General features: G+C 36.7%; 1 protein-coding gene across 1 annotated transcript in view; it reads right to left on the bottom strand.

Moving 5' to 3' along the window:
- Positions 1–25,240, bottom strand: part of MIB1 (MIB E3 ubiquitin protein ligase 1) — a gene marked incomplete at both ends in the record, with an annotated part of 79,229 nt that overhangs the window by 36,358 nt on the left and 17,631 nt on the right. The window contains 8 exons of the mRNA XM_081996948.1: positions 3,512–3,663; positions 6,142–6,339; positions 10,961–11,068; positions 12,501–12,634; positions 13,829–13,973; positions 14,291–14,474; positions 16,026–16,230; positions 19,998–20,064. Coding sequence (XP_081853074.1) covers positions 3,512–3,663; positions 6,142–6,339; positions 10,961–11,068; positions 12,501–12,634; positions 13,829–13,973; positions 14,291–14,474; positions 16,026–16,230; positions 19,998–20,064 — 1,193 coding nt within the window. The remainder of the gene's footprint in view (positions 1–3,511; positions 3,664–6,141; positions 6,340–10,960; positions 11,069–12,500; positions 12,635–13,828; positions 13,974–14,290; positions 14,475–16,025; positions 16,231–19,997; positions 20,065–25,240) is intronic.

Below are 25,240 nucleotides of genomic sequence, written 5' to 3' on the forward strand. Positions count from 1 at the left end.
ATGAACATAAAGATGACATACTCCTTGCTACTGGACATCAGTATGAAGTCTGTATCTTACCCCAGGATTTAAATTTTTTTCATTTAAAGTCCAGCAGAATTTACTGCTCTGAAGAACTAGTTGCACACATGTGTAAAGTCAGGTCAGCTCTAAAAGCAGCCTGTATTTAAGATGTTAGCTGCAGTGTAAATAAAGCTCTCTTCACAAGATACAATGCAAATCTAAAACTAACTGGGGCAACAGATATAAAAATACACCTTGCAGTCATGTCTTCAGTTAAAAAAATCTGAAGTCACAGGTATGCGAATAGATCAAACATAGCCAGGAGTTGATAACATGGCAAAAATAACCAATCTGTACAGTATTTTCAAATTTTACTCTCCTTTTTTCTGTCTGAAAAATCTCATTAACACTGAAGAAGCAAAGTCTGACATGCTTCGAGGTTCATAGTACTTTGGAAACAGTCCAAATAAATACACTTTTAATATGACTGACTCGGTTAAAAATAATGAACAAGAAACCATGTATTAAATAAAAACTTAACTTCCCCACACTTGATTTAAAATTTCTTTTTAGCTGTAGCTCCCATGCACAAAGCTACCTACAGCATAAACTGAACATCATTCATTCTACATTTCCACATTATACAGAAAAACAGAAGTTCTGTTTCTGTACCAATTCACAATTCATGAGGAGAAGCAAATTATTAAAAGGAGAAATATTCCACTAACAATAGGATGCTCTCCAAAACACACTATACCTTGACTTCTGGAAAACACTGCCAAACTGTCATGGAAGATTAAGTACTGAGAAAAATCTAAGCTATTTGACATAAACCATTATTTTTCTTATTATATTTATCCAATATTCAAATGCTTAGAATATATTTATTTTCATATTAAAAATGGAAAATTTTCAAATGTTCTTCTCAGCATAGTTTGTGTGGGTTTTTCTTGGGAGATCTACCTGCCTACTGTTAGTAAAGGTCAGAACTCAAGCAAGAAGCAGAACACGTTTTGCACTGAAAATGAAATTGGTTCCAAATACCTATTTGATATCAACTGTAAAAAATGCTATAGAAATGTAGTTCACTTTATTGTGGTATCCACACACTTAACACATGGATTTAGTTTATTATCATTAACAAGGAAGATGGACGTGGACTTTATCAATACTTCTGTACATAGCAAGTATTTTATTTTTATAAGTAGCAACATACACACATATGCATACATGCTTGTATACATATATGAATATATGTTTAACTGTTATAAAATAACATAATATATTTATATATTTGACCTTAAGGAGAATTTAGTGCACTGCATTTCATATAAGGCACAGAAGCTCCAGTTTAGGTGAAATAGGAAAGCTTAGATGAGGAAAGACAGGTCTTAAGTAAGGTTTCAAGCAGAATATACGATGTACTGCTTGTGACCCATACCAGCTAGAAGCTAAAGTTCAGGGGGTTATTATTAACAGTGTTTTAAATAGCTTGTGCTTAGTGCATTTAACACATTAGTAATATCCATTGTTCTGTATCAGATTAGAAAAACAAAGCAGCAAATATAAAGCCTTTGGATTCATTCAGAAACAGGCCAGTGGTAGAACTACAGAATCAACAATGAAATAAGTGACTAAAGTCTTAAAGAAAATAAAACTTAACTCCTAAATGAATCAAACTATTATAATGATTTTTTTGGCCAGGGAAAAAAAAATATTCAAAATAGATTTATTTTGGTTTTATTTTCATTAATTTCTTCCCAGGCTGATGTGCAAAATTTCTAATGCTGTGAAAAAACAAAACTACTACATCAGTGATGGAGACAACATTCTCTCTTTTTACATGCTTCAGAACCTCTCAGATTTAACTGCAACCAAAAAAGTAGATGTCTAACAGCTTTAGATACCCAAGTGGTTTAGATGCAAGTGACACCCCATGTATGAGGGGAACCTACACACGATTCAAATCATTAATATTGGAAATATTTTCATATTCTTCCAATAACAGTTCTGTAAAGGACACAGGACTCTGGGAAAAACTGCACTATGCCTCACACTCTACCAACCACCAAACTGACCCAGTTTAAACTACAATTTGGATCCCTCCATCAAAGAAAAGCCTGTCGCTCCTAAAACGTTCACCCACAGAAAAAATCTACAGCATCCCTACAAAGAGCTTTTTTTCTATACACTTTCCTTGCATCTCGTCTTGAGATCACAATCACACAAATCAGCTATCACAAGAGGAAAAGGATGCTTAAGGAAAGCATTGCAGAACAAAAAACTAACACAGGATAACCCACCTAGGTAACTGGAGACAGGAAACAGTACTCCTGGCAAATGCTGTTATGTAAATATGGAGAATTCACATTAAGTAAAGAAGTTACCAAATCACACTTGAAAGAATTGTCTTCTGAATGCCAAAATTAAGCTCCCTTCACTAGGTCCTTGACACATTTTCTTACAGAGCTTTTATGAGCACTGTAGATAACTGTAAACACATTTATTGTTCCTATCAACACTTCCAACCACTACTTTCACTTTGTGAAGTGTGATTCCATCCCATATATATGTAAATGCTTATGTTTACTTTTTAACTACCCGTCTTGATAGTTACGTTCAAAGAGACTAACCCAGACTTTTTTCCCATATATAAATACACAGCCTTATTTGTCCAACTACTACTAAATTCTACTTTTCAGTTGAGTGAAAAGTTAAACAAGTAAACACATTTCTTATCATGTAAGCTATACTGAATTCTCCACCATACAATAAAACACTATTATAGACTTCCTAGAATGACAGCTCTGAAGAATACCATTTATCCACAATAAGCAACCGGCAATGCAGCAACTTTTCCATTAAGTTCTACCTATGCAGTTTTTGAAAGCTATCTTAACTGGAGATTGAAAGTAGATGTATAGTATGCAGCTAGCATAAAACAAATTATGCCTTTTTTTCAGATGACCTGCTATATAAAAGCTGAAATAAGAAATTCCTTCTATACATACTTCTAAGAAAACAAAATTAAGTGTTTCTTATACCGACAAATACAATTTAACACAACGATCCTAAGATCTCATGTTATAACTGCATGGTATATTTAATAATTATTCACAAATAGTATTCCTTAAAAACTCAAAACCCTGTCCCAATTCCAATGCTCGAGAATGGAAATATTTTTACAAATCATATCTTAAGATCCCATCTTAGGATCTTACTTAACAACTTACTTATGAGAACATTTATTGGGAAAATTTTACAGCCACCACAGGAAACTTCCCAGGGATTTGGGAGTTACCCGGATACAGCATTAAACTAAGGAGACTAGTAGCTTCACTCTAATAATGGCTTCTCAAGTATTAGAAAGATGCATATCTAAGCAACACGAAAATTTAAATTACATGCAGGTTTAAGGGTCTTTTGAAAGAATAGCATAATTCTACCCTGCCATGCACTTGCCTGCCTTTTACAAATGACAAAATTATCTTTAAAAATAAATCTTTACCTCGGGTTTCCTCTTAGTGCAGCATGGTGAAGAGCATTAAACCCATTGTTGTTGGTGATAGTAACATCTGCTCCAGCTTCTAACAATACAGCAAGGATGTCATCACGCTTTTTACTTATTGCGTCATGAAGTGGAGTATCACCTTCAGAATCCTAAAACCAGAAACAGCTTACATCGATTTCTGCATGCATTAAAGAAAAAAGGTGCTTAAATATCACTAGTACAACTTACTACAGAAACACAAGACAGCTCTTCAGATCTTGAAGTGTTACTATACTGCTTCTCAGCTTGCTCTGGTTTTGCAAATGCTTCAGTGTTCTACTACCTACCTAGGGCTCCAGTGTTCTACAATTACACTACTACCAGAAATCAAACCCAGAGCTCAACTATGCCTTGCATCAGACAGTATGGAAGACACTGGTGTAGGCATCAGCTTCTCTATCCCTCATATCCAGGCAGAGTTGATGTCCAAGTTACAATTTACGAATAATAGGACAGCAACAAAAACTAATGCAACAGACACACAGACTTAGACATAGGCAGATCAAGGCAGGGAATTTTGAGTAATGAATGCTATGATTGAGCCAGCAATTAACCATGTAAAAGACAATATAAAAAAGACAGCATGAAATAAAAGCATAAGCAAATAAAAATAAAATGCAGCCCAAGTAACAAACTTAGGCACATCTGTTGTTTTAACTGAAGCAGATCATTTTCCATGAAGCAAAGGTGACTGTCATAAGCAATATTAAGCTTTTAAAATTTTGTTATGGCCAATACCAGGTTACATTACACAAGGTACATGAAAATATTTCAGTGCAAAATTGAACAGGCAAAGAATTTTTATTTTTAGCTTGACGTTTTATTTTTCAAATATCCCAAAGAAGGGAAAAATACTTTTTATTTCTAGAAGCATTTTGTACATTATTTATTCAAGTAACCAAATGGTTGGACTGAAAAGGAATGTCCTAGACTAACAGTGAGAAAACACATCCATTTAAGCTTATTTGCTACTATGTAGGCAAACTCTTTAAATTTATGCTTCCAGTAAAATTCTAACTCCATATAAGTCAGTAAGTCTTTTGTCACTGACACTGACTCAACTGCAAACTGACACAGGAACTGATCATTTTAGCAATACACTAATATGAAAACAAATCTTTACAATCTTTACAATGAGAATCAAAAACTGCCAAAAAGTGCCAGAAAATGGAAACATTTGAACCAGTGTGAACCAGTTTGCCAAAACTAAATTATGTAGCTTTTATTTGGTTTAATTGATCATATTTCCCGAATTTACTGTTTACAGACTAACATATGTTTCTGTTTACACAGTGAATCTATCAGCTTGAGTAGTGGAGTGCTGGACAGTTAAATTCCAGTCATGCCTCCATCTGACTCCCCTGTGCTCTCATCCAACAAATCAATCGCCTACTCACATTTGCACATCGGAGTTCCTCAGCACACACGTAGGATCTGAAAGTTCATTATTTCCAATGACAATTATTATTTTCCAGATGGAGTTTCATAGCACCATTCTACTGAATTTTTCAATCCAAACAGAATTCTACGAAGTCAGACTATATCATCAGATATGATATCCAGTCACCCTTTATTGGGCTCAACACATCAGACTCCTTATTATATCTACAGCTCAACAAATACTAAATAGGGTCTGGATGGATGTTAGCTGGCTAACAGCTCAACCTCAACAAAAGCAAGACAGTACACCTATAAAGTCAGGTGGAAGCAGATAAATAAACAATCACTATATTCACTAATTTCAAGAAAGTTTGCTCATGGTTTGTTATGTGGATATATAGCTTCAAAAAAAAAATCACGGATTATTGACATGGCAAAACAAGGAGGTAAATGTGTTATTACTGCGTATCTTGATTTGCCCAGATGTTACAGCTTTTTTCTTTCTGTTGCTTTCTTCCTCCAAACTTACCCTTTCTGATTTGTTTTACTAATCCACTGCCTGCAGCTGCATTCAGCTCACGCAGAATGTGGATGCTTGCTTATTTGATAGCAGGTTTCTACTCTCTCAATAGGAGGCTGCACTCATATTTCACATCTTCTGCCACATTCATTACAGGTAAAACTCCCTGTGAAATTATAGTACTTGAGGCCCTGTGTATGAGGGCTTTTTAGATAAAAGGCTGAACATTTAAAAGAGAAACTGGCTAAATAGTTCTATCAATAATAGGTCAATTCTGAAAAAAAGCTTTCTTTTAAAGAAACAGTCCATAGTATCATCAGCCAAAAAATGCAAAGCTGTAGGTTGCAAGGGGAGCAAATAGCTGCGGATTTGACAGAGGAGGAATTAATCTGGAGAGAAAGTTAACAATTACAGATAACTACAGTCTGTGAAAATACCAATTAACATCAACTGGCTAGAAAAAATCAGATAGTGCCTATCTAGCTGTCAAGAAAACAAATAGATTTAACAGCATTTTTATTACAGCTGATCACATGTTGGGGTAGAGGCTGGAACAGATAGTTTCACAAAGTCCACTCCTTTCAAGCCCATTTTCCGTAATTCTTCTATCACCTACACACATCTACACAAAGCAAATCATAAAATTCAGTAGCTAAAAAGTGAATCTATATTAATATATTTACTTTACCTGGAGACTAGGATGACAGCCAAAGTCCAGTAAAGTCTTCACAACTTGCAGATGACCTTTGTTGACAGCAATATGAAGTGGAGTCTGCCTGCGTTTGTTGCGAGCATTCAAATCTGCACTGCCTCGGTGCAAAACCTCTATCACGGCACCCTCATCACCGAAGGCTGCATGATGGACAGCCCTGTCTCCGTCTTTGTCCTAACATAGAAACATTAATTTGACCCAGTATATTCCACATTTCCTTTGCATTTAAACAAGATTAATCTGAACTGAACTACTGTTGCGTATTTGATTTCTCTGAAGAAAAATTAAACAACCACGATAGCATTCAAATATCTAAAAGAGTTGCTCAAACCACAGCAACAGAGAATGAAGAGTCTGTTTGTATATAAACATACATATTCTATGACATCTGATATTCTGTACCACATACAACTATTGCTATGAATCTTTGTGTGATATGTTCATCAGAAACGGAAATGGATTAATTTGGATTTCTACTACAAAACCACCACTGTCAAAAAACCCCAACCCCCCCCCCCCCCCCCCAAAAAAACCCAACAAAACCACGGAAAAAAGTTAGACAATAAACCCCACCCACAACCAAAAAACACAAACAAAACCCAATCCCCAAACCCCCAAAAACATTACACTAAGTAACCCAGCGTAACCCTTCCTGTAACCCTAGAAGTGTTAGATATTCCAAATCATGGTATAAGACAAGAGAATTGCTTTGTTCATACAATTAGGCTAACATTTATTAGGTTTTATTATACGTGTCTTAGTTTTCAGTTAATAAAGCTTTTCCAAAGGAAATCTAGGATCAATACTGAAATTAATTAGAAATTCTCATTCTATGATGATGATTCAGAGCATTAAAGCTCTGATTAAATTCAGTTTGTTTCAGCTTCATCCAAACTGAGAATTAAGGTATGAAAGTCAAATTTGTCAGTTTGGCTTTTTTTAACACCCATAAGAGTGGACTGTAATACGTGAAACATTTTAAAATATTAAGTGATTTCAACATTAATGACAGTATACAAAAGTTAAAAGTAAAATGGAATTTATATAATAGGTTTCAATGCAATAATAACTTCCATAAGCTAGTTCCTAACTAAATTTTTGTGCACAGTGGAATATTACCACGTATTTGTAGGATTTAATTTTGACAATACAGAAACACTGAAAATTGTAAGGAGGAGATAAAGGGTGTACTGGATGTCTCCCTTGGGTAAACTTAGTTTCTCTTATCAATTTGCTTCCCCTTCAGCAATGTTTTTCAAAACTTCTTTTTATTATGTATAACACAGTTCTAGTATATTTTACATCAATGCAAAAACTAATAGTTCTTAGAATAAATTTTATTTGCACAATTACAAGATAACTATGAGACTATTTATATCATTTTAAAAAATGATGGAAGGAGACTAATCTCCTTATAATCTGCTAATTATAATATATATTTTTTGAAATATGAATACAATTTTCAAAACCATCAGGGCACTAAACAGCAGCTTCAATAGCTTTTACAAACAAGGTATTTTTATCCCTTCCAAATCAACTCACACTGCAAAACTGTCTTCTAAGATAGGAGGATTCCTTCAGTCAAAAGACAGATCTTGCCCATTTGGAAGGGTAAAGGATCAGAAAGGGGAACTTTGTATTTCTCATCTGGTTATAAAGATGATCATTATGAGGTGAAACTTATCAAGTGGTGTTAAACTGCTATAACATTTATATTTACAGACCACTTTGTTTCACAGGTATGTGGTAATTTGTCTTTTCATATTTGCAGTTTGCAAGGTACACTGAGATACTTACTGATGAAACCCCATATCATTTATTAAATATTTTAGTTTTAATGTATTCCACATTTGAGATGCAAACCTCTGACTTTAGGAAATCTTAATGTATAGAATTCCTACTTTAATGAGTAGAGATCAAGAAAGCACAAGCCTTTTTTTAGCGCAGCATCCAAAAAAAAATCTTCTCAGAATGTTGTAGAAACTACACATCCTGTTGTGCAGTTTCTACACAATAGCGTATTAATATATCTACAAAAAGCTAGCAACTAATTAAGCATCTATCATAAGATTTATAATTAGATATAAATCTTAATATTAAAAGCACTGTATTTCTATACATGTCAACAATATAATATTGTCAGTACTGTCAATATAATAACTGATACCCATTAATTTCTGCAGACTAGAAGGCCACACATTTTTACCATAGAATACCTACATCAGGCTTTTTGAGCTCTGTCAGTATCAGATTGTTTTCTGACTAAAAAGAGGCCACTTGTACTCTACGTTAAGCTGTCAGAGACATAAGGACAGAGGAGGCAATATGTGGGCATCCCCAGAAAATGTCATTAATGTTTATACTCTGCAGCAGTGACTGCAAGTGTAAATACATCCAATTTAGCTACAAGGCAGGCCAAGTAAGGATTTTTAGCCATTGGTTCCATGTCACAGACCACAACAGTGAAGTAAATGGACTAAACTTTTGCTTTCTGCATAATGGGATGACTCTGTTGCACCTTCACACCACTAATTTATAGACAGCTGACATTTTTTAAAGCCTGAAACATATTTATTAATCTAACATTATTACATGTTTATTATAATTAATGCTGTTATGTAATTGACTAGGAATATCATCTTCACTTAAATAACTTAAAGTTACATGAAAAAGTCTTGAAAATTCAAATTAAAATCCCTGAAAATACTTTTAATGCTAATGTTATGATACTTCTGAAGCCCCAGCAAATGTGAACTCCTAACAATTCTACTGCTAGCCGATTACCAGGTGTATTATCATGAAGATGCTTCTACTTCTTTCTAATGCTTCCTTATATCAGAGAAGAAAGTATCAGTCCACCACTTCATTAAAACAGTAGCTTTGATCCCATAGTACAGATGAAAAGGAGTTTACTCTAGTTTATAACAGTGTATGTTATTTACTGCAGTGAAAGCGCTACTTCTAAAATGGAACTATTTTCCAGAAATCAGATCACAACAATTAAGTAGCAAGCATGTAGTATGTATGAAGTTCAACAAGGCCAAGTGCAGGGTCCTGCGTATGGGTCGGGGCAACCCCCAGTATCAATACAGGCTGGGGGATGAAGGGATCAAGAGCAGCCCTGCCGAGAAGGACTTGGGGGTGTTGGCTGATGAAAAGCTGGGCATGAGTCAGCAATGTGTGCTCACAGCCCAGAAGGCCAACTGTATCCTGGGCTGCATCCAAGGCAGCGTGGCCAGCAGGTCGAGGGAGGGGATTCTGCCCCTCTGCTCCACCCTGGGGAGACCCCACCTGGAGTACAGCATCCAGCTCTGGAGCCCTCAGCACAGGAAAGATATGGACCTGTTGGAGCGGGTCCAGCGGAGGGGCACAAAAATGGTCAGCGGGATCATGGAACACCTCTCCTGTGAAGAAAGGCTGAGAGAGTTGGGGTTGTTGGGGGATGTTCAGCCTGGAAGAAGAGAAGGGTCCAGGGAGACCTTATTGCAGCCTTTCAGTAACTAACGGGGGGCTACAAGAAAGCTGGAGAGGGACTTTTTATCAGGGCCTATAGTGATAGGACAAGGGGCAATGGCTTTAAACCAAAAGAGGGTAGATTTAGATTAGATATAAGGAAGAAATTTTTCACTATGAGGGTTGTAAAACACTGGAACAGGTTGCCCAGAGAAGATGTGGATGCTTCATCCCTGGAAGTGTTCAAGGCCAGGTTTGATGGTGCTTTGAGCAACCTGGTATAGTCGAAAGTGCCCCTGCCCATGGCAGGGGGGCTGGAACTATATCATCTTTAAGGGCCCTTCTAACCCAAACTATTCTATGATTCTATGTACTGCATCAAATCCAAGCCATCTTTACCATATAGCAGAAAACCTTTATAAAGCAATGGTGTATCTGTGAATATAAAAATAATTTTAGTTCCAAGGATTGCATAATTGCTTCATTAATGTATTAACATGTTATAACTTCTGTATATCAGATACAATATAAAGCTAAATGCCTAAGCATATAAAGTTATTTTTCTGTTATGCAAACAATGAGTGGACATATTATTAACTCCTAAGCATTCTATTAGGCTTTAATTTATAATCTTAATGAGAGAAATTTAACAGATCCTTCTTGTGCTTCATAAAGAGAGCAAAGGCTGCAATATCAATGCATTCTATGTAAGCAATAAGGCAAAAAAAATTCAAAATGCAAATATCACAGTATGCTTATAGATAATTTTCTCACAAACAATTCTAAAAAAAAAATAAACAAAAGAAATCCTTCCATTTTGGGTGAAGTTTAAAAAACAACTGAAAAACTGGAAGCAGATTTGGTAGTTCCTACCCAAACATACTGTTATTACTTTCTGCTCAAAGTTGCTTCATTTAAGAATGGAAAACTTTCTCTCAACTGAACACTGTGTATAAGAAGCATGGCAAGTATCTGAAGTTGGAGATGCAGCATGCAACATCTTTTTCTCTGAATGTCAGAGGCAGCATGCTAGCCTATTGTATTCTACCGTTGAAACGAAAGAAAGAAGATAATGAAGGGGCATCATCCACTACAATCACATACTAGCTCTATTACGTTAGCATTATATTTCACTTAATTGGAGGTGCTGAAGAATAGGATATTGACCCTTTATAATATCCTTAGTAGGAGGCTAATTTAGGAACATAATCACAGTAAGAAAAGCAGTTTTTCACTCTCTGACATTCAAACAGAAGGCAACTCCAATAAATTTTTATTTCCATATGTAGCAAAGTTTAAAACTTAAGGAGACAGAAAGTGTGTTTTGAAATACTTAGGTTACCTCTGCTTCTACATCCACATTCTGTTTCAGAAGCAACTTCAAAATGTCGACATGGCCATTCTGACTAGCGGCTTGCATAGCTGTGTGTCCAGCACATTGTCCATTCACCTGGAAGCAGAGCAATACTTTGAGACAAGTCGCAAGATACACATATGCATACCTACGAGACGCTTTAGCAGTATACATGCAAGTATTAGAAAACTTAAAGCAATAGCACGTATATGACTATCAAAAGAACAATTTTTAGACACACGCCTTTCTGGCACATAAATGATCTACAATGTCCTCTGTATTTCATTTCTATAGCATTTGCTAGACTAAAGGAAAGAAGCAAGAAATGGATTTATTTCAAACAAATAAAAATTGGATTAAAAACTTTCACCTTTGGGCTACTGTAAAGGCAAGATTTTAAGAGCAGGTCTCAGAATGATGCCAGTCCTCTGCTCTACAGTGTATTTAACTTCATTATATAATCTATGGCAACAAAAAGAGTCAGTATGAACAAAACTCCATGTTTTGTATAATCTTGAGCTACAAAACTCCATGTTTTGTATAATCTTGAGCTACAAAACTCCATGTTTTGTATAATCTTGAGCTACAAAACTCCATGTTTTGTATAATCTTGAGCTACAAAACTCCATGTTTTGTATAATCTTGAGCTACAAAACTCCATGTTTTGTATAATCTTGAGCTACAAAACTCCATGTTTTGTATAATCTTGAGCTACAAAACTCCATGTTTTGTATAATCTTGAGCTACAAAACTCCATGTTTTGTATAATCTTGAGCTACAAAACTCCATGTTTTGTATAATCTTGAGCTACAAAACTCCATGTTTTGTATAATCTTGAGCTACAAAACTCCATGTTTTGTATAATCTTGAGCTACAAAACTCCATGTTTTGTATAATCTTGAGCTACAATTCAATCCTCAGAACTGATGAAGTTTAGTCTCTTACCTGCAAGAATTACTACTGCTGTAGTGAGAAAATCATCTGATTGTGATTGTAAAACATGTTCCCTGAACCAAGTTCTATAATTCTTAAGCATTTTCTTTTAGACTTTTCACTACTAGGTGATTAGACAAGTCAGAGAAAGGAATCTGACAGAGCAGATTGGATGATCTACCTTGTGAGTTAAAAAACCAAAACAAAACCTACAACTACAGCAAAAAAAAAAAAAATCCCCCAAATCTACCCTCCTCCCTTCTATCCCCTTGAAACAAAAGAAGTTGAAGACTCTTCACTAATTGTGAGTGTTTTGTTCTCTGCCCCAACTCTGGCAGACAGAGGCTGGAAGATATTTTAATTCATGGCAGACAATAGAACACAAAATCTGTCCAGCAGAAAAGGGTGTAAAGCACTATTTTCACGCACCCTCCAACACATTTCATAGAACAACAAATGGGAGAACAGACACTGGAACCAGCTGTACTACTTCTGTGCAGACACCCTAGTGACTGGCAAGGAGTATTTAGGACAGTGTCACTTCCTTTAGTATTACAGATCCCGAGAACAGGTCCTCCCAAAGCAGAACACTCACATCTACATCTGGTCTTTTCAGCAAGTCTTCCACTTTAGCAACATCCCCATTGGCAGCAGCTTTAACCAATTCTTCATTGAGATCTCCAGATTCTTGGGTTTCAAATAATTTCTTCAATAGCTGGGACAATCTCTCTATAATTATTAAACAAAGGACAATTCAGATTACAATTCTAATCACACAGGAACAGAAAAGTAACAGCTAAATTTGTCATGTTTCTAAAGGCATGTACACAGTAATACACAAACCACCATGAAATGGCAGCTGTAAGTTATTATTCAGTTCTGAGTAAGTGCTGCACCCCAAAACCCTTTATAGTTGAGACTATCTCATCAGACATTGCAAAACAAAGTTGACTGAACCATAAATAGCTTGTCTACCACAAAATATAGAAGGGTGGGGAGGAGGTAAAAACATGAATTTACACATTGATATAAAAGGCTGCTTAGTCTTCTACCTTAACTTACGGTATATCCTGCTCTCTGTGATTTGAAACACTTAGTCATATTACTCTTCTAACTAGTTTTATGGCCACCGTGACTTTATCTTTACTGCAGAAAACTCACTGTATCTATGCCTCCCTAGGAAAAAGTCTATAAAACTACGCAGAAAGGTTTCTTGGCATTAAAGCAAGTATGTGAAGAGGAAAAAAAAACTAGCTATGAACAAAAAAAAGGAAAAACATTCTAGTTTAACTGATCTGTGAAATAGCCAACAACATAAAACACATCGGATAGTCTTTCTGCCTTGTTATTAGACGAATTAGAACAGGTTCAACAGAACTCAAATCTGATTACATAGACACACACAAAAAAATCCCACTGTAATTAGTCACAGGATGTCTGACTAAATTTTAAGATAGAAATTTTAAGGAAAGAATATTATCCTGAGTAATTGCTTGCAACAGATCCCTCGCTTGTTCTTGCTGTCCTACACCACCTATTAAACAAGGAGGATGTTGCTTGCTACAGTCAGTGACACTCTCTTCATGCCTTAGTCCCTATTCCAATCTAATGTCCCTTCCAATCATTTAAATTTTAAAGTCCTTAGAGCAGACCTCCAAAGACATACCTGCACTGTGGCCAAACAGAAACCCAAATTTGATTTGGAGTTTTTGTACCTTATCAGGGTAACAACAACTTCTCCGTACAGACTGCAAGCTTTTTATTCTATCTTTCTTTAAGGTATAACATCAGTTAGCCAAACCCCAAGTCTGACTATTATTAACCTTACACACAAACTATGTACTAGTTAGTACTTATTAACATTTTTTGTGATTAACACAAATACTTGCTATACATACATTACTGGATATTCTTCAAACTTACCACCAGATGCATTACTTATAGCAGAACCTGCTGATGCCACCTTTGAGACAGCTGCTGGATTATAAGTCCAAGATGTCCCACAAACCTCTACTTTTAAGTCACTGTCTGAATAGATCTGCTGCACCCGACCAACTTTACCTAAAGTCTGCATTAAAGAAAATGTCAAATGCAAATAATGCTAAAAAGAAAATATTTCAAAATCTGAATGTTATAATGAGTCACAAATTTTACAAAGTCAGTTGTTTAACAGTACAGTCACTAATACCTTTAGCTAAATTTCATCAGGCTAAGCAGATTACTACATCTGAGCAAATATTACACTGTGTCTGATGAAATACACTTTCTCTAACTTAGAAGAAAAATCACTTTAACTCCCACAACCTCCAGGTATTATTACCAACCATAACTAGAAATATTATATAAGTTTTACAATTCTATGAATCCAAACATGTAACTACTTACTGGAAGCATTGCTTCAGCCCACTCTCCATGACCTCTCTGAAGAAGCTTGATTCGCTCTAAGTCATAACATACTTGAACAAGGTCACCCACTTGAAATTGAGAGGTACCTCCTTCTGCACCTTGAGCAGCATCTCCACTTCGGACAACATTGGCTTTTGTGAGAACAGCTGGATTAAACGTCCACCTAGACAATGAATCATTTAAAGTAGATTTTAAACGTGGAAAGTGAAATATATGTTTAAAAATTATCTGTTGGACAACATTCTGCTTGTATGTCTACAAACTTTAGGCTACTGGATACTACAACATATTTGTTGTTAAACCTTTTTTTGCCTATAAACTTGTCCGTGGCTCATTACTTGAATATTTTCAGGGTAATCTTCAGAGATGTACCTTTGTAAAGCAATGAAGAAATAGCCTGCCTAAGGGGAAGAAAGTTGACAGCAATACAATAGCTCTGAGAGTAGCTATACAGTTTATTTTTCCAGTGAGAGGAGGAGATGACTTTGGTTGAAAAGAAGATCCAAGCTGTCTCACAAAGGACTGGACTGTAAGGAAAAAACACGGGATTTTGCCTGCTCCCCGCCAAGTCAAAAGCTGTAACATTCAGTTATAAAAATACTCTTCAATCAACTGGATGTCCTAGACCCACCTCAATTTTTAACCAAACTATTCTAATTTGTACTATAAATTTCACTGATTTAGAGGTATTCAGCTGTTTTTATGCCTACTTATATTCTAACAGATAATATGGTGATCTCTCCTTTATGTGCCATTTGGACTAGGGTTGACTTTTATTTAGCTATCTGATCTGAGAAGCATCACATAATCTCTATAAAGTGCAAAGTCAGGAGGGAAACCACAACATCAAGCAGCTCCTCTTGCTGGCTTTGCAGCCATGACTGTAAGAAGAAAAGCCACTTGCATCCCTTCAGCTTATGACAGCTGGGAAAACAGCTTTGTTTTGCATTACTTTGCAATATTAACAAACAGCATCTTGAGGGAAAGCCTGAATGAATAATGCACTGTTAATCCTTTCTGGACAAACTGGTCAGTCTCCAGATACAATGAAATCATATTCCATTCATCAGCTGCTTTTTAAAGATAAGTCCAATACTTGAGAGCAAGACAACACAAAACCTTGTGGACATATCAGCTCAGATGCAGCTGTAGAGCTCGGTTTGAATCCTTTTCGCATTAGATGCATCTCAAACTTCAAACCTAAACTGCTTGCAGGCAGTCGTTTTGGCAACAGCTTCCCCAACACTTCCCATTCTTGGTACATATTTACATAAATTAACAACCCTTCGAATAAGAATGCTAGATATAGATAATGCCAAGGTCACTGTATTGGACAAGATCAACAACAAAGTTTGTCACCTATCATCTTAACCCATTTTCCTGAAAACCCGCAATGCCTTGCTATTACCATTCCCCTTGAAACCATGGTATTTAAAAAAGAAATTACTGTTTAAAACACTACATTTTGGAAATAAGATAGCCCAGAATGTCATTTATTATTTTGAACTCAAATTTTCACCAAGTGAGAGAGGCAACAAACTTCTTTTTCCCACTAAAACATCTTTAAAGGTAAGTCCTCATCACACATTGTAGAAGGTATATAAAAATTCTCAAGAAAACAATAGATACAAAAGGACAACAGAAAGTCTCTGGCACCAAGTGCTGAAGGCAAAAGAAGTTTCTGAGAATCAGTAATGAAGGCTATGTAACAAACCTGTTGCCACTTGGATATTGTACTACAATGTCATGATCCTCATCAATGCCACAAACTGTTCCAGTCGTTGTTAAAGTTTCAAACATGCCATCAGTCCATCCTCCATGACCATGCTGCAAAGACTGTACAATTTCCAAATCAAGGTCAATGTTTACAAGGTCACCTATTTGCAGCCCACCAGGGTTTCTGTTACCATTTTGCTCACCTGAAATGGAATAAGAAAACGTTCACATCAACACACTAATGTCTGAGAATCGATGTCTCTGCAACTGTAGCAGCCAATAGCTAAATAGGAGTGAATAAGTGAAAAACAACTCTGAACCTCTAGCTATGGCATTGTGTATTTCTTGTTGAGTTTTCAAGGCAAATAGCAATGACACTGGTAAATGCTAAATACTTCTAAAAGGCTCCACTATGGGCTCTAACTGGGATGGTAACAGCTATCATATGGTGTTAGGCATGTAGATATATAAAAACTCTGATAATTTTGAGAGTCATACACAAAGTGCCATCTATCCACTCAGAGGCTGAAAAATAAGCAGAATGCCCACAGAAAGTGGTTTTGAATTTGGTCCGTCCTTGAATGTGGACAAAGCACTGCCAAAAGAATACCTCCAAAATGACCAGCAATGAAAATCTTTAACCTTGTAAGTGGGGAGATGATTACAAACAAAAAAAACCTTGCAAATTTAAAATTAAAACGTTTTCCCTGAACAATGCCTGCTTTCAAAAGATGTGCCATAGCAAAAATTCATTAGCTGGGGGAAATGGCATACATTCAAGCTGTGTTAACTGATGAGAGAACACACTTGTGGACCTGCTCACTGCCAGAACCAGAGGCTGGTATCTGCTGCCATCCACAGAACAGTGAAGAGTACAACTGCAGAAGTCATGGAGATTGAGTCCAATGACAACGTCAGTGGCAAAGGACAGGCTGCGCAGAGTTCCTTTAGTAGTATTGCTGTCTCTAAGGAGGATGGGGGGGAAATGTTTGTTTTCCCTCTTGCAAAAAAGAGGCAATAATGGAGAAAGGGTTCTCACACTGTAATGGTATGGAAGCACAAACAAATAGCTTGACACAGAGACAAAAACATTATTTGGAGGGAGATTGATTCGAGAGCCTGAAATCCACACCAGATGCTGGCAGCACTAGAAGTCTCCAGAGGACAGAATGGGTGAAGAAGAGAATCCGATACTACTGAAGAAGAAACTGCTGAGAATGAAAACACACCTGTGAATACGTGTTCATGTTCAATGGACTTTGACTTCTATGACCACCCAGTAACTTCTTTCTGTCCCTGTTCTTAGTTTAAAGAACCTATAGATGGAACGCTATTTTCAGTCTGCACCCTTCACAGTAAAACACACATAACATGGAAACTGCCACTTCTACAGAGGACAAAGTCAAAGATTACTTCTTCAGAAAAGCTACTGATACGGAACTCACTAAATAGAAAACTTAAGACAGCAAACATCTCAGACAGCCTTGATCAGACAGGGAAGTCTAAGAAAGGAAGGGATATAGAACAGCAAAGAACTGTAGAAGCATTAGTTGGAGGAAAGGATCTCTAGAGGTCATCTGGTCTGATAGCGCACACAAAGCTGAACTAACAACCAGCTGATGTCAGCTGTGGCTTTGCTTATCTGAGTCCTGAAAGCCCTGAAGGACTAATGTTCCACAACCTCCCCAAGTAACTTTTTCCAGTGCTGCAATATAGAGCTGGAAATAAAAAAATAAAGAAAATTTCTTTAATATCTGACCTGAAACTCTTGAGTCTCTTAAGGTGGCCTTAAGGCCACTACCTTTTATTATTTTTTTTTTTAATGCCATTTGCCACTAGTGAAATTTTAGTAACATCATTTTCGATCACCCTTCAAGTTGTTGTAGGTGGCTGGTCAACCTCCTTCTTACCAGACTAAAGAAGCCCTGCTCCTCCTCCTTTCAAATCATGTCCTCTCAAACTCTTAACCAGTTCAGCAGGCCACCATCAGACTCTACAGTTTCTCAAAACTGGGACGGGAGGGAAGAGGAGATGGATGGACAATGACACTAACAAGACATAGAATTCTAGACACAGCTTCATCACCGTTGAGAAGAGGGGGATAATGACTTTTCCATTCTGCTGCCCGCCATCCTCCTAACATAGACCACTATGAGATTTGCCTCATTTGCAGTGACGGAAAACTGCTGTCTCATTCAATCTGGTATTCAGTGCAACACCCAAGTCTTCCTCAGCAAGGCTCCTTACTCAGGCATTCACAATTCCCAGTCTGGCAATTCCTGGCACAAAGGCTTATGTCAACCAACCAGAGTGCAAAACTGCACTTCTGATTGAACTCCATGAGGTCTCCATTCATCAAATTTTTCACTTCCTCAAGGCTCTTCTGAATAAAGCTCTACTTTCAACCACACCCCTCTGCCAACTTGCTATCTCCTGCAAATTGGCTGTGATTGTATTCTGTCTCAACTTCAAGGTCACCAGTGTAGTAATGACCAAAAACAGTCCCAGTATTTTGCCCCAACTACATACTACTTTGTATTAATTAGGCCCGTTACCGAAGTATTATTCACACTACTTCAAATATCACAAAGCTTCAAAAATAACTTTAGTTTTTAATGAAAACATACATTTAAATTCACAGCATGAACATTATCTGTCAACTACATACAGAAGACAAGTAAAAGGGACAGATGTTCTAACAAAGAATAAGACTGAGAAGATGGAGCATAATGTGGCAAGAATGATGAACTGAGTTCATCGTCATCCATTAAGAGCAACTTAATATAGTGCAAGGGGAAGAATTCAACAAAGAATAGTCTCCTGCTACCTTTAGTGATTAAAATTCATGCATTCAAATACAGTACCACTCTAAAAGTATGCTACATGCAGAAAATACAAGCCTGTACTTTTAAAGCAAGAACCAAAATGAATAATGAGCATGCATAAGAACCTAAGTTTACCTCTGTAATAAAAAGCCAGTAAGACCCTATTACTACTTTTCTATTTTTATTTACATCAGACTAAAAGGACAAAGTTAATTTTAAGTACAGAAGCGAGACACAAAGATCAGAATGCCTTGGCTTTTTACTTTCAAACAATTCATCTATTTGATAGTAAATAGCTAAGGGACTTCTTGGACAACTGCTTTTCTTCTAAACAAAACAGACCTTTACTGTTTTCACCTTTTCACCAATGCTGTCAATAAAACAATAGTTCTTGCAGGCCATACTTCAAGTACTTGTGCAAGGAATTAGATTAAGCCTAGTTAACAGAGAATTCTCATCACTTTAGAAAAGCCAGTATTTTCAGCTAAGTTCTTTATGCATTCAAGCATAGTAAGAAACTTCAGAAGAAAATCTTCTGTAGTGTCCAGTTTTATGATCAGGTGTTTTGCCAAGGAAATACACATTAATAATCAAGAAATTTGTGTACAAGAATCTATAAACTTTACCATAAAATGCCGGTATTTCAAAAACCAATATATATATATATATACTCTGCACATGTCTACAGCCCAGTTAAGACACTTAGAGGAATAAGTCAGTGCAATAGCTGATATTGAAAACCTCAATCAAGATTTCACAACATATATTGGTACTAGCATAAAATAACAGGTTAAGTTATATGTTCGAATGACTCCTGTTTATGGCCCTGACGTTCACTGAACATCTCTGAATATTTAAGACAGTCTTATAACAATGCACAGCTATTGTTATTTCTTTAGAAATATAGTGCACAAGACATGACAATTTATTACTTTGTCAACAGCTCCCTTACCATCCACTTGGCACGTTGGATACCAAATACATTTGGGAAAGTGTTACAATTTATCATTAACACATAGAAATGCTACCATTTACATTTCACTAGTAAGGACAGTCCTTTCAGATTACATTTAAAAAGGAAAGAGAAATCCAGACTAAGTATAATTAACACACATCAAGACAAATTTACTTTATCTTCAACTCACCTAACACAGGACAATGGTCCCTGTAGAAAGAGCCTCCTTTTGCATCTTGGACACATTTCAGGTCAGACTACAGAGAGAGATCAAGACAACTTTAGTCCTTGCTGACTAAGGCTCTAGGTTAACATAAGTCAGTGATACTAGAACTGAAATACAGTTAATTAAGAGATGCTGAAAATTATGTGTACAAAAAACATGCCCCATGAATTCGTTACTGATGCATATAATCTCAAATATTTCCCAATCTATCAGCCTTGACATTCTCAAGATTTTAATAACATTTACCAATATAAAAGGCTATAAAGGATGAGACCTTTTTAACTCAAGGAAAGGTAATAAAATAACACAAAGCTCTTCTGCATCATTCTATATAGTTATCTTTCTTTTCAAAAAAATTCTGTGAACACAAGCAAGGAAAGAAAAAAAAATAGTATCTGCAGATAGTGCTTGAGGCCACAGCCTTTCCTGTACCGATCATTTAATACCTGCTAGTGCTACCCCCTCTTCCCGACCCTTTTTTACAGATACGTTTAACTTAAAGAAAACCTGGCATCCAAATTCTACAAAATGAAGAATTTCTAATTAAGAATATATAGAGCACAAGGATATTAGTGGTTTTTGGTTTGTTTTTTTTTTAAAAAGTATTGAGCTAAACATTATCTTTTTAAAGAGAAGAGTGCCAAAGCTCATCCTCCAGAAAGACTCTGTTTCATATTATCTGAGCAACAGAAGTTTCAAGTGTGATAACCAACTCCCGTTCGCAAAGCCATCAGAGTTCCCATAATCCTCCCTTCCTCTAGTTTTTGCCCTGTGTAACCCTTAAAGCCAAATGGCTACCATCTGCCATTGCTCCTCATGGAACAATTCTCACTAAACAAAGGGCATTTTGTGTGCACGATGAGTTGGGAAGGACATAGGAAACCATTTGCAAAATGTGTCAGAATATTCCATGGGATGGGGGAGGAAATAGAGGACAGGGGGTGGTTATGACATAATTAACCAGAACGAAGCAAATATTTTAACAATTATTTTTCCCACACCCAAGATTTATTGACAAACTGTGCTCCTGCAAAAGGATTAAAAGGGAAACTCTCAAGTTTTCCAAATCACCAAGGCACTGACAAACACAATACTACCCCCTCAGTGATCTGTAAGCAGCCAGAAACAATACAAAATTCAGCATATATTCTGATCTATGAAGAATGTAACTGCCACTTTTTGAAAAGGTGATGAAAACAGCCAGATGAAAATAATGAGACTTATCTGCTCTTCAAGTCCTATGAGAAATCAGAGAAAGAGAGTTTGTTCAGCCCAGCAGCAGCAGGCCTGCGACAAAATGCTGCTGCCTGGTGGGCAGGTGCTGGGTTTAACTCGGCCAAAGACAAAGGGGCTGCACTGACCATCCCAGATGGCAAGCTCATTCATTCCCCCAGACCAACAGAGATTTAATGTGCCCAGGAACACTTGGTCTCACCCACTGAATACAAACTCTTCGTGCCATGCAACAACCAGCTGTCTGCACAAGAGTCAAGAAGGGGTATACAGGCAAAAGCTGTTTTCACATTCTTCAGAGCATTAAGAACGGAGCACGGAAGGGTCCTGAACGGTTATCCTTCCAGCCAGGCAAAATCTGGGTGAAAGACTGCTTGCGTTATAGCAAGTGTTAACATACAGAGCAGACGGATGGCTAAAAGCTAGCAGAAGAAATAAAATATTCAGTAAAAGGCTAATTACTATCTTGCAGCAGCAATTATTAGGAAGCAGGTCAAGATACCTTAAATTTTATAGAAGAAAACCAAACCCAGAAACCTACAAATCTGCACTCTCTTTTTACCCTGCCTGTACTGTGCCCTGCGCGTAGTTTATTTATGGAGTATAATGATATACTTGGTTGTAAAACTGAGTGGTAGCTTGATGTTCAACCACAGCTTCACATCTGTCTTCCTTTCACTTACATGATGAAGTCAATGTTAGACTGCTAAGGAGTAAATCAAGAGTCTGATCTAAGTATCACAGAAAAGCAAGGCAATATGTTCGTTTGGGTTTTTTTACATAAGCCTTCAACAAAAAAACCAAAGACCCAAAACACACAGAAAGATGAGGCACTGACAGAGATTAAGGCAGTATGAAACTAACTTGTATATACAGCAAAGAGTTCCTTCAGCCACTTTGCAAACTACAGTACTAAGAAAAGTAACATCAACATGATAAAGGCTTGCAAACGTCTTAAAAACATAACAACCAACCCCCACCCCCCACCCCCCAAATTCCAGAGTTTTAAGATGGGAAACTGTACTTAGTTGTACTTCAGTACCACAAAAGCTGGGTAAGCAACTATAATTCTACTTCTAGCACTCAGCTACTACATTTATCAGAAAAGGAAAACAAGCTTTCTTCTGCCCAAGTAGCTTAAGTAAAAAGTCAGAGGTGGTGTTAAGCTCCTGGTCATCCTCCCCTGGGGACCGCGTGGCAAGAGGCCCCCCTAGTGAGGATGGAGCATAAACACACCCGAAGCCCAGCCACATCAGGCTGCCAGTTTTGCCATACTGCACTTAGGAGAACCACACCAGGATTTCTACAAGTTTTATGAGTCTCCCTGAGTCTTGTAAATGGATTGAAATAGCAGATCGTTTGGAGAGGAGATGTACTAGTGCAAAAGGGGCTGTAAGAAAACACAAAGGGACGTTAAAACACAAGTTTCAGATTCATGGTGACACCGTGCACAGAAAAAATAGTAACAACTGTGACACTGGATGTAAATATATGGTGGAGACAAACATGCAAAGATAAAAATAAAACATAAGCTCTTATACACTAACTTGATGGAGAAATCATTCAGTGAACACTGAATAGGATTCTTTCATGAAACAGAAAAACAAGCTATAGATTGTGTGGAATTTGCGTATACTTAGAGAACAGATGGAAGCCCCAGTTAACCAGGAAATCATTATAATGAAAACTCAAGGAACAGCACAAGCACAAAACATGGCACAGCAGGACTTTCAGGTCAGTATTAACAGCTGATGCACATAAGCAGTGAGTAATAATTGTTTTTGCCTACACTGGAGAACTTTGGTCTTCTAGCATCTACCTTCTGACTTGCTGAAAAACTCTTTGGATTCCAGCTGTATGTGACTGGATTACATAAAGATCATGAGCTGCTCAGCCAAATGGGAATTACAGAAAACATAACAGTTTACTTTGACTTACCATCTAATTATACCATTGAAAAACAAGCAGCAATTTCATCATCATAAAAACTTCAGAGAATGAAAAATGTACATTACAGCAATGTCAGCAGTGTTGGCAGATGGTGTAGAAGCGCCATCAATCCCTGACCTTGAAGAGGAAAACAATGCTGAAGTAGCACCTGCCTACTGGAGTAACTATTAAGTTATTCCAATCAATATGGAATGCCATCCATCAAAATCTGGGAGAGGAGTCTATAGACTCAGTAAGAAAACTAGGTGTGCTGCTAAGGAAAAGAAGAATGTTTGATCCAGAGATGCACTGAAACAGCATCTAACACCAGCAGCAAATACCAGGGGAGAAATTAATACTGATCTTACAGATATATGAGCAGGAATGGTGCCACAGCTGCAGGTGTTTGAGGTCCCTTAAAGGTCCTTTTAAGTCTTTAAACTCACAACAGCTTTTGTCAAGGACATAAGTCCTTACAGGCCAAATGGACAAAGCCTAGTGTGTGCTTGCTTTGTCACCAGATTAAGACAACAAGGGACTGGATAAATTCGTAAGTTTTAGCTAAAGGTTTGTAAGAAACACTGTATTTCAAGTTTAATGAACTCAAATAATTTTCAGTTTCAAGGAGCTGAGAAAAATGAAAGTAATAAAAGGAGAAAGTAGAAGATGGTAGAGAAAGTGACTGAAATGACAAAAAGGTGTGAGGTATAAAACAAATAGCAGCAGCTTCTTACAGAAGAAATCAGACCTCAGGCAAATCCTGAGTGAACAGTTTATAACCTTACTGTCTATTGATTATCAGCACTTATAAAAACTTTCCATGTGTAACTTTTTTTAAAGGAGGATCACTTTAAAGTCTTCCTTGTGGGTTAATACTGTAAATAACAAAACTGGAAAAGGATCAGGAAGTACATTTCTGCTTAACGGAAATATGTTTCTAAGCAACTTGGTTACGAACAGATGAAAAAATTGGCTTGGTTGAGACTACAGGAGAAATGTAGAGAAATAAGACTACATAAACAAGTAGCAAAACAAAGTCTGATGACAAATGTGAATAAATGCACACGGTACACACAACCTCTCTGGATTCCAGAACAACTAACCACCTAACTTTGGCTACACTGTCAGTAATGTAATAAAACACACCTGCTGTGTGGCCAAAACTCATGTTTCTGTGTTTTAAATCACTTTTGATCAACACTTAGAAGCAACAGAAGGACACTAAACTAACAAAATAATGAAAACTCTTGTTACTTCTTCCTAAACCCCTCATTTTGAACATACTGGGGACAAGATAAAGGACTAGAAAGCTAAAGATTTGACTTACATTACAGATCTAACTGTCTTAACTGCAGCAGAAAGCATATTTCTATATATTCTATAACACTCGCCTGCAATGCTTAGTATGCCAAGACATTTGCCTTGGTTTTATTTTTTAAAAAAGTGTTAATAAGTCATTCCTAAAAACCTCTAGAGTAATTTCAAGGATTATCTTTTAAGGGTAACCCAAGTAAATGTTGATGAACAGACATTAGGTATCAACCAGCATAAGAAAGTTTAAAGTAACATGAAAAACACAAGGGCAAGGAATCTTCTCTATTTCCCTTATGCACACAACTATTCAGAATTCATAGAAAAAAAGTACAGAAACACAGATGGCTTACAGATTACTATGACAATGACGGATGATAACTACAGTTACTTCTTTCAGAAGCTACACAAATAAAAGCAAGATCCTCCAGAATGAGAAACAAGAAGAGGAGGTTAATCACAGCAAAAAAGGCAAGTGGTACAGAGCAAAGAAATTTGGTAGCACAAAACCAATCCTAAATAATGACATTGATTTAGGGCACTCCTGCTGATGGAACTATTTTCTTAAGTTTTTACAGCAAAATCGTTCTATTACTAAGTAGTAGAATATAATGCTTATTGAAAAACAATGTAAGTTACCAGTTTTACAGCCTCAGCTGTGTGATATAAAGAAATAAAAACTAGAAACAAGTCCAAAAAGTTAAATCACAATCTTCCCATTAACTCTCTAATTT

Source organism: Phaethon aethereus, assembly GCF_964289735.1.
Source record: "Phaethon aethereus genome assembly, chromosome: 2".
Classification (NCBI taxonomy): domain Eukaryota; kingdom Metazoa; phylum Chordata; class Aves; order Phaethontiformes; family Phaethontidae; genus Phaethon; species Phaethon aethereus.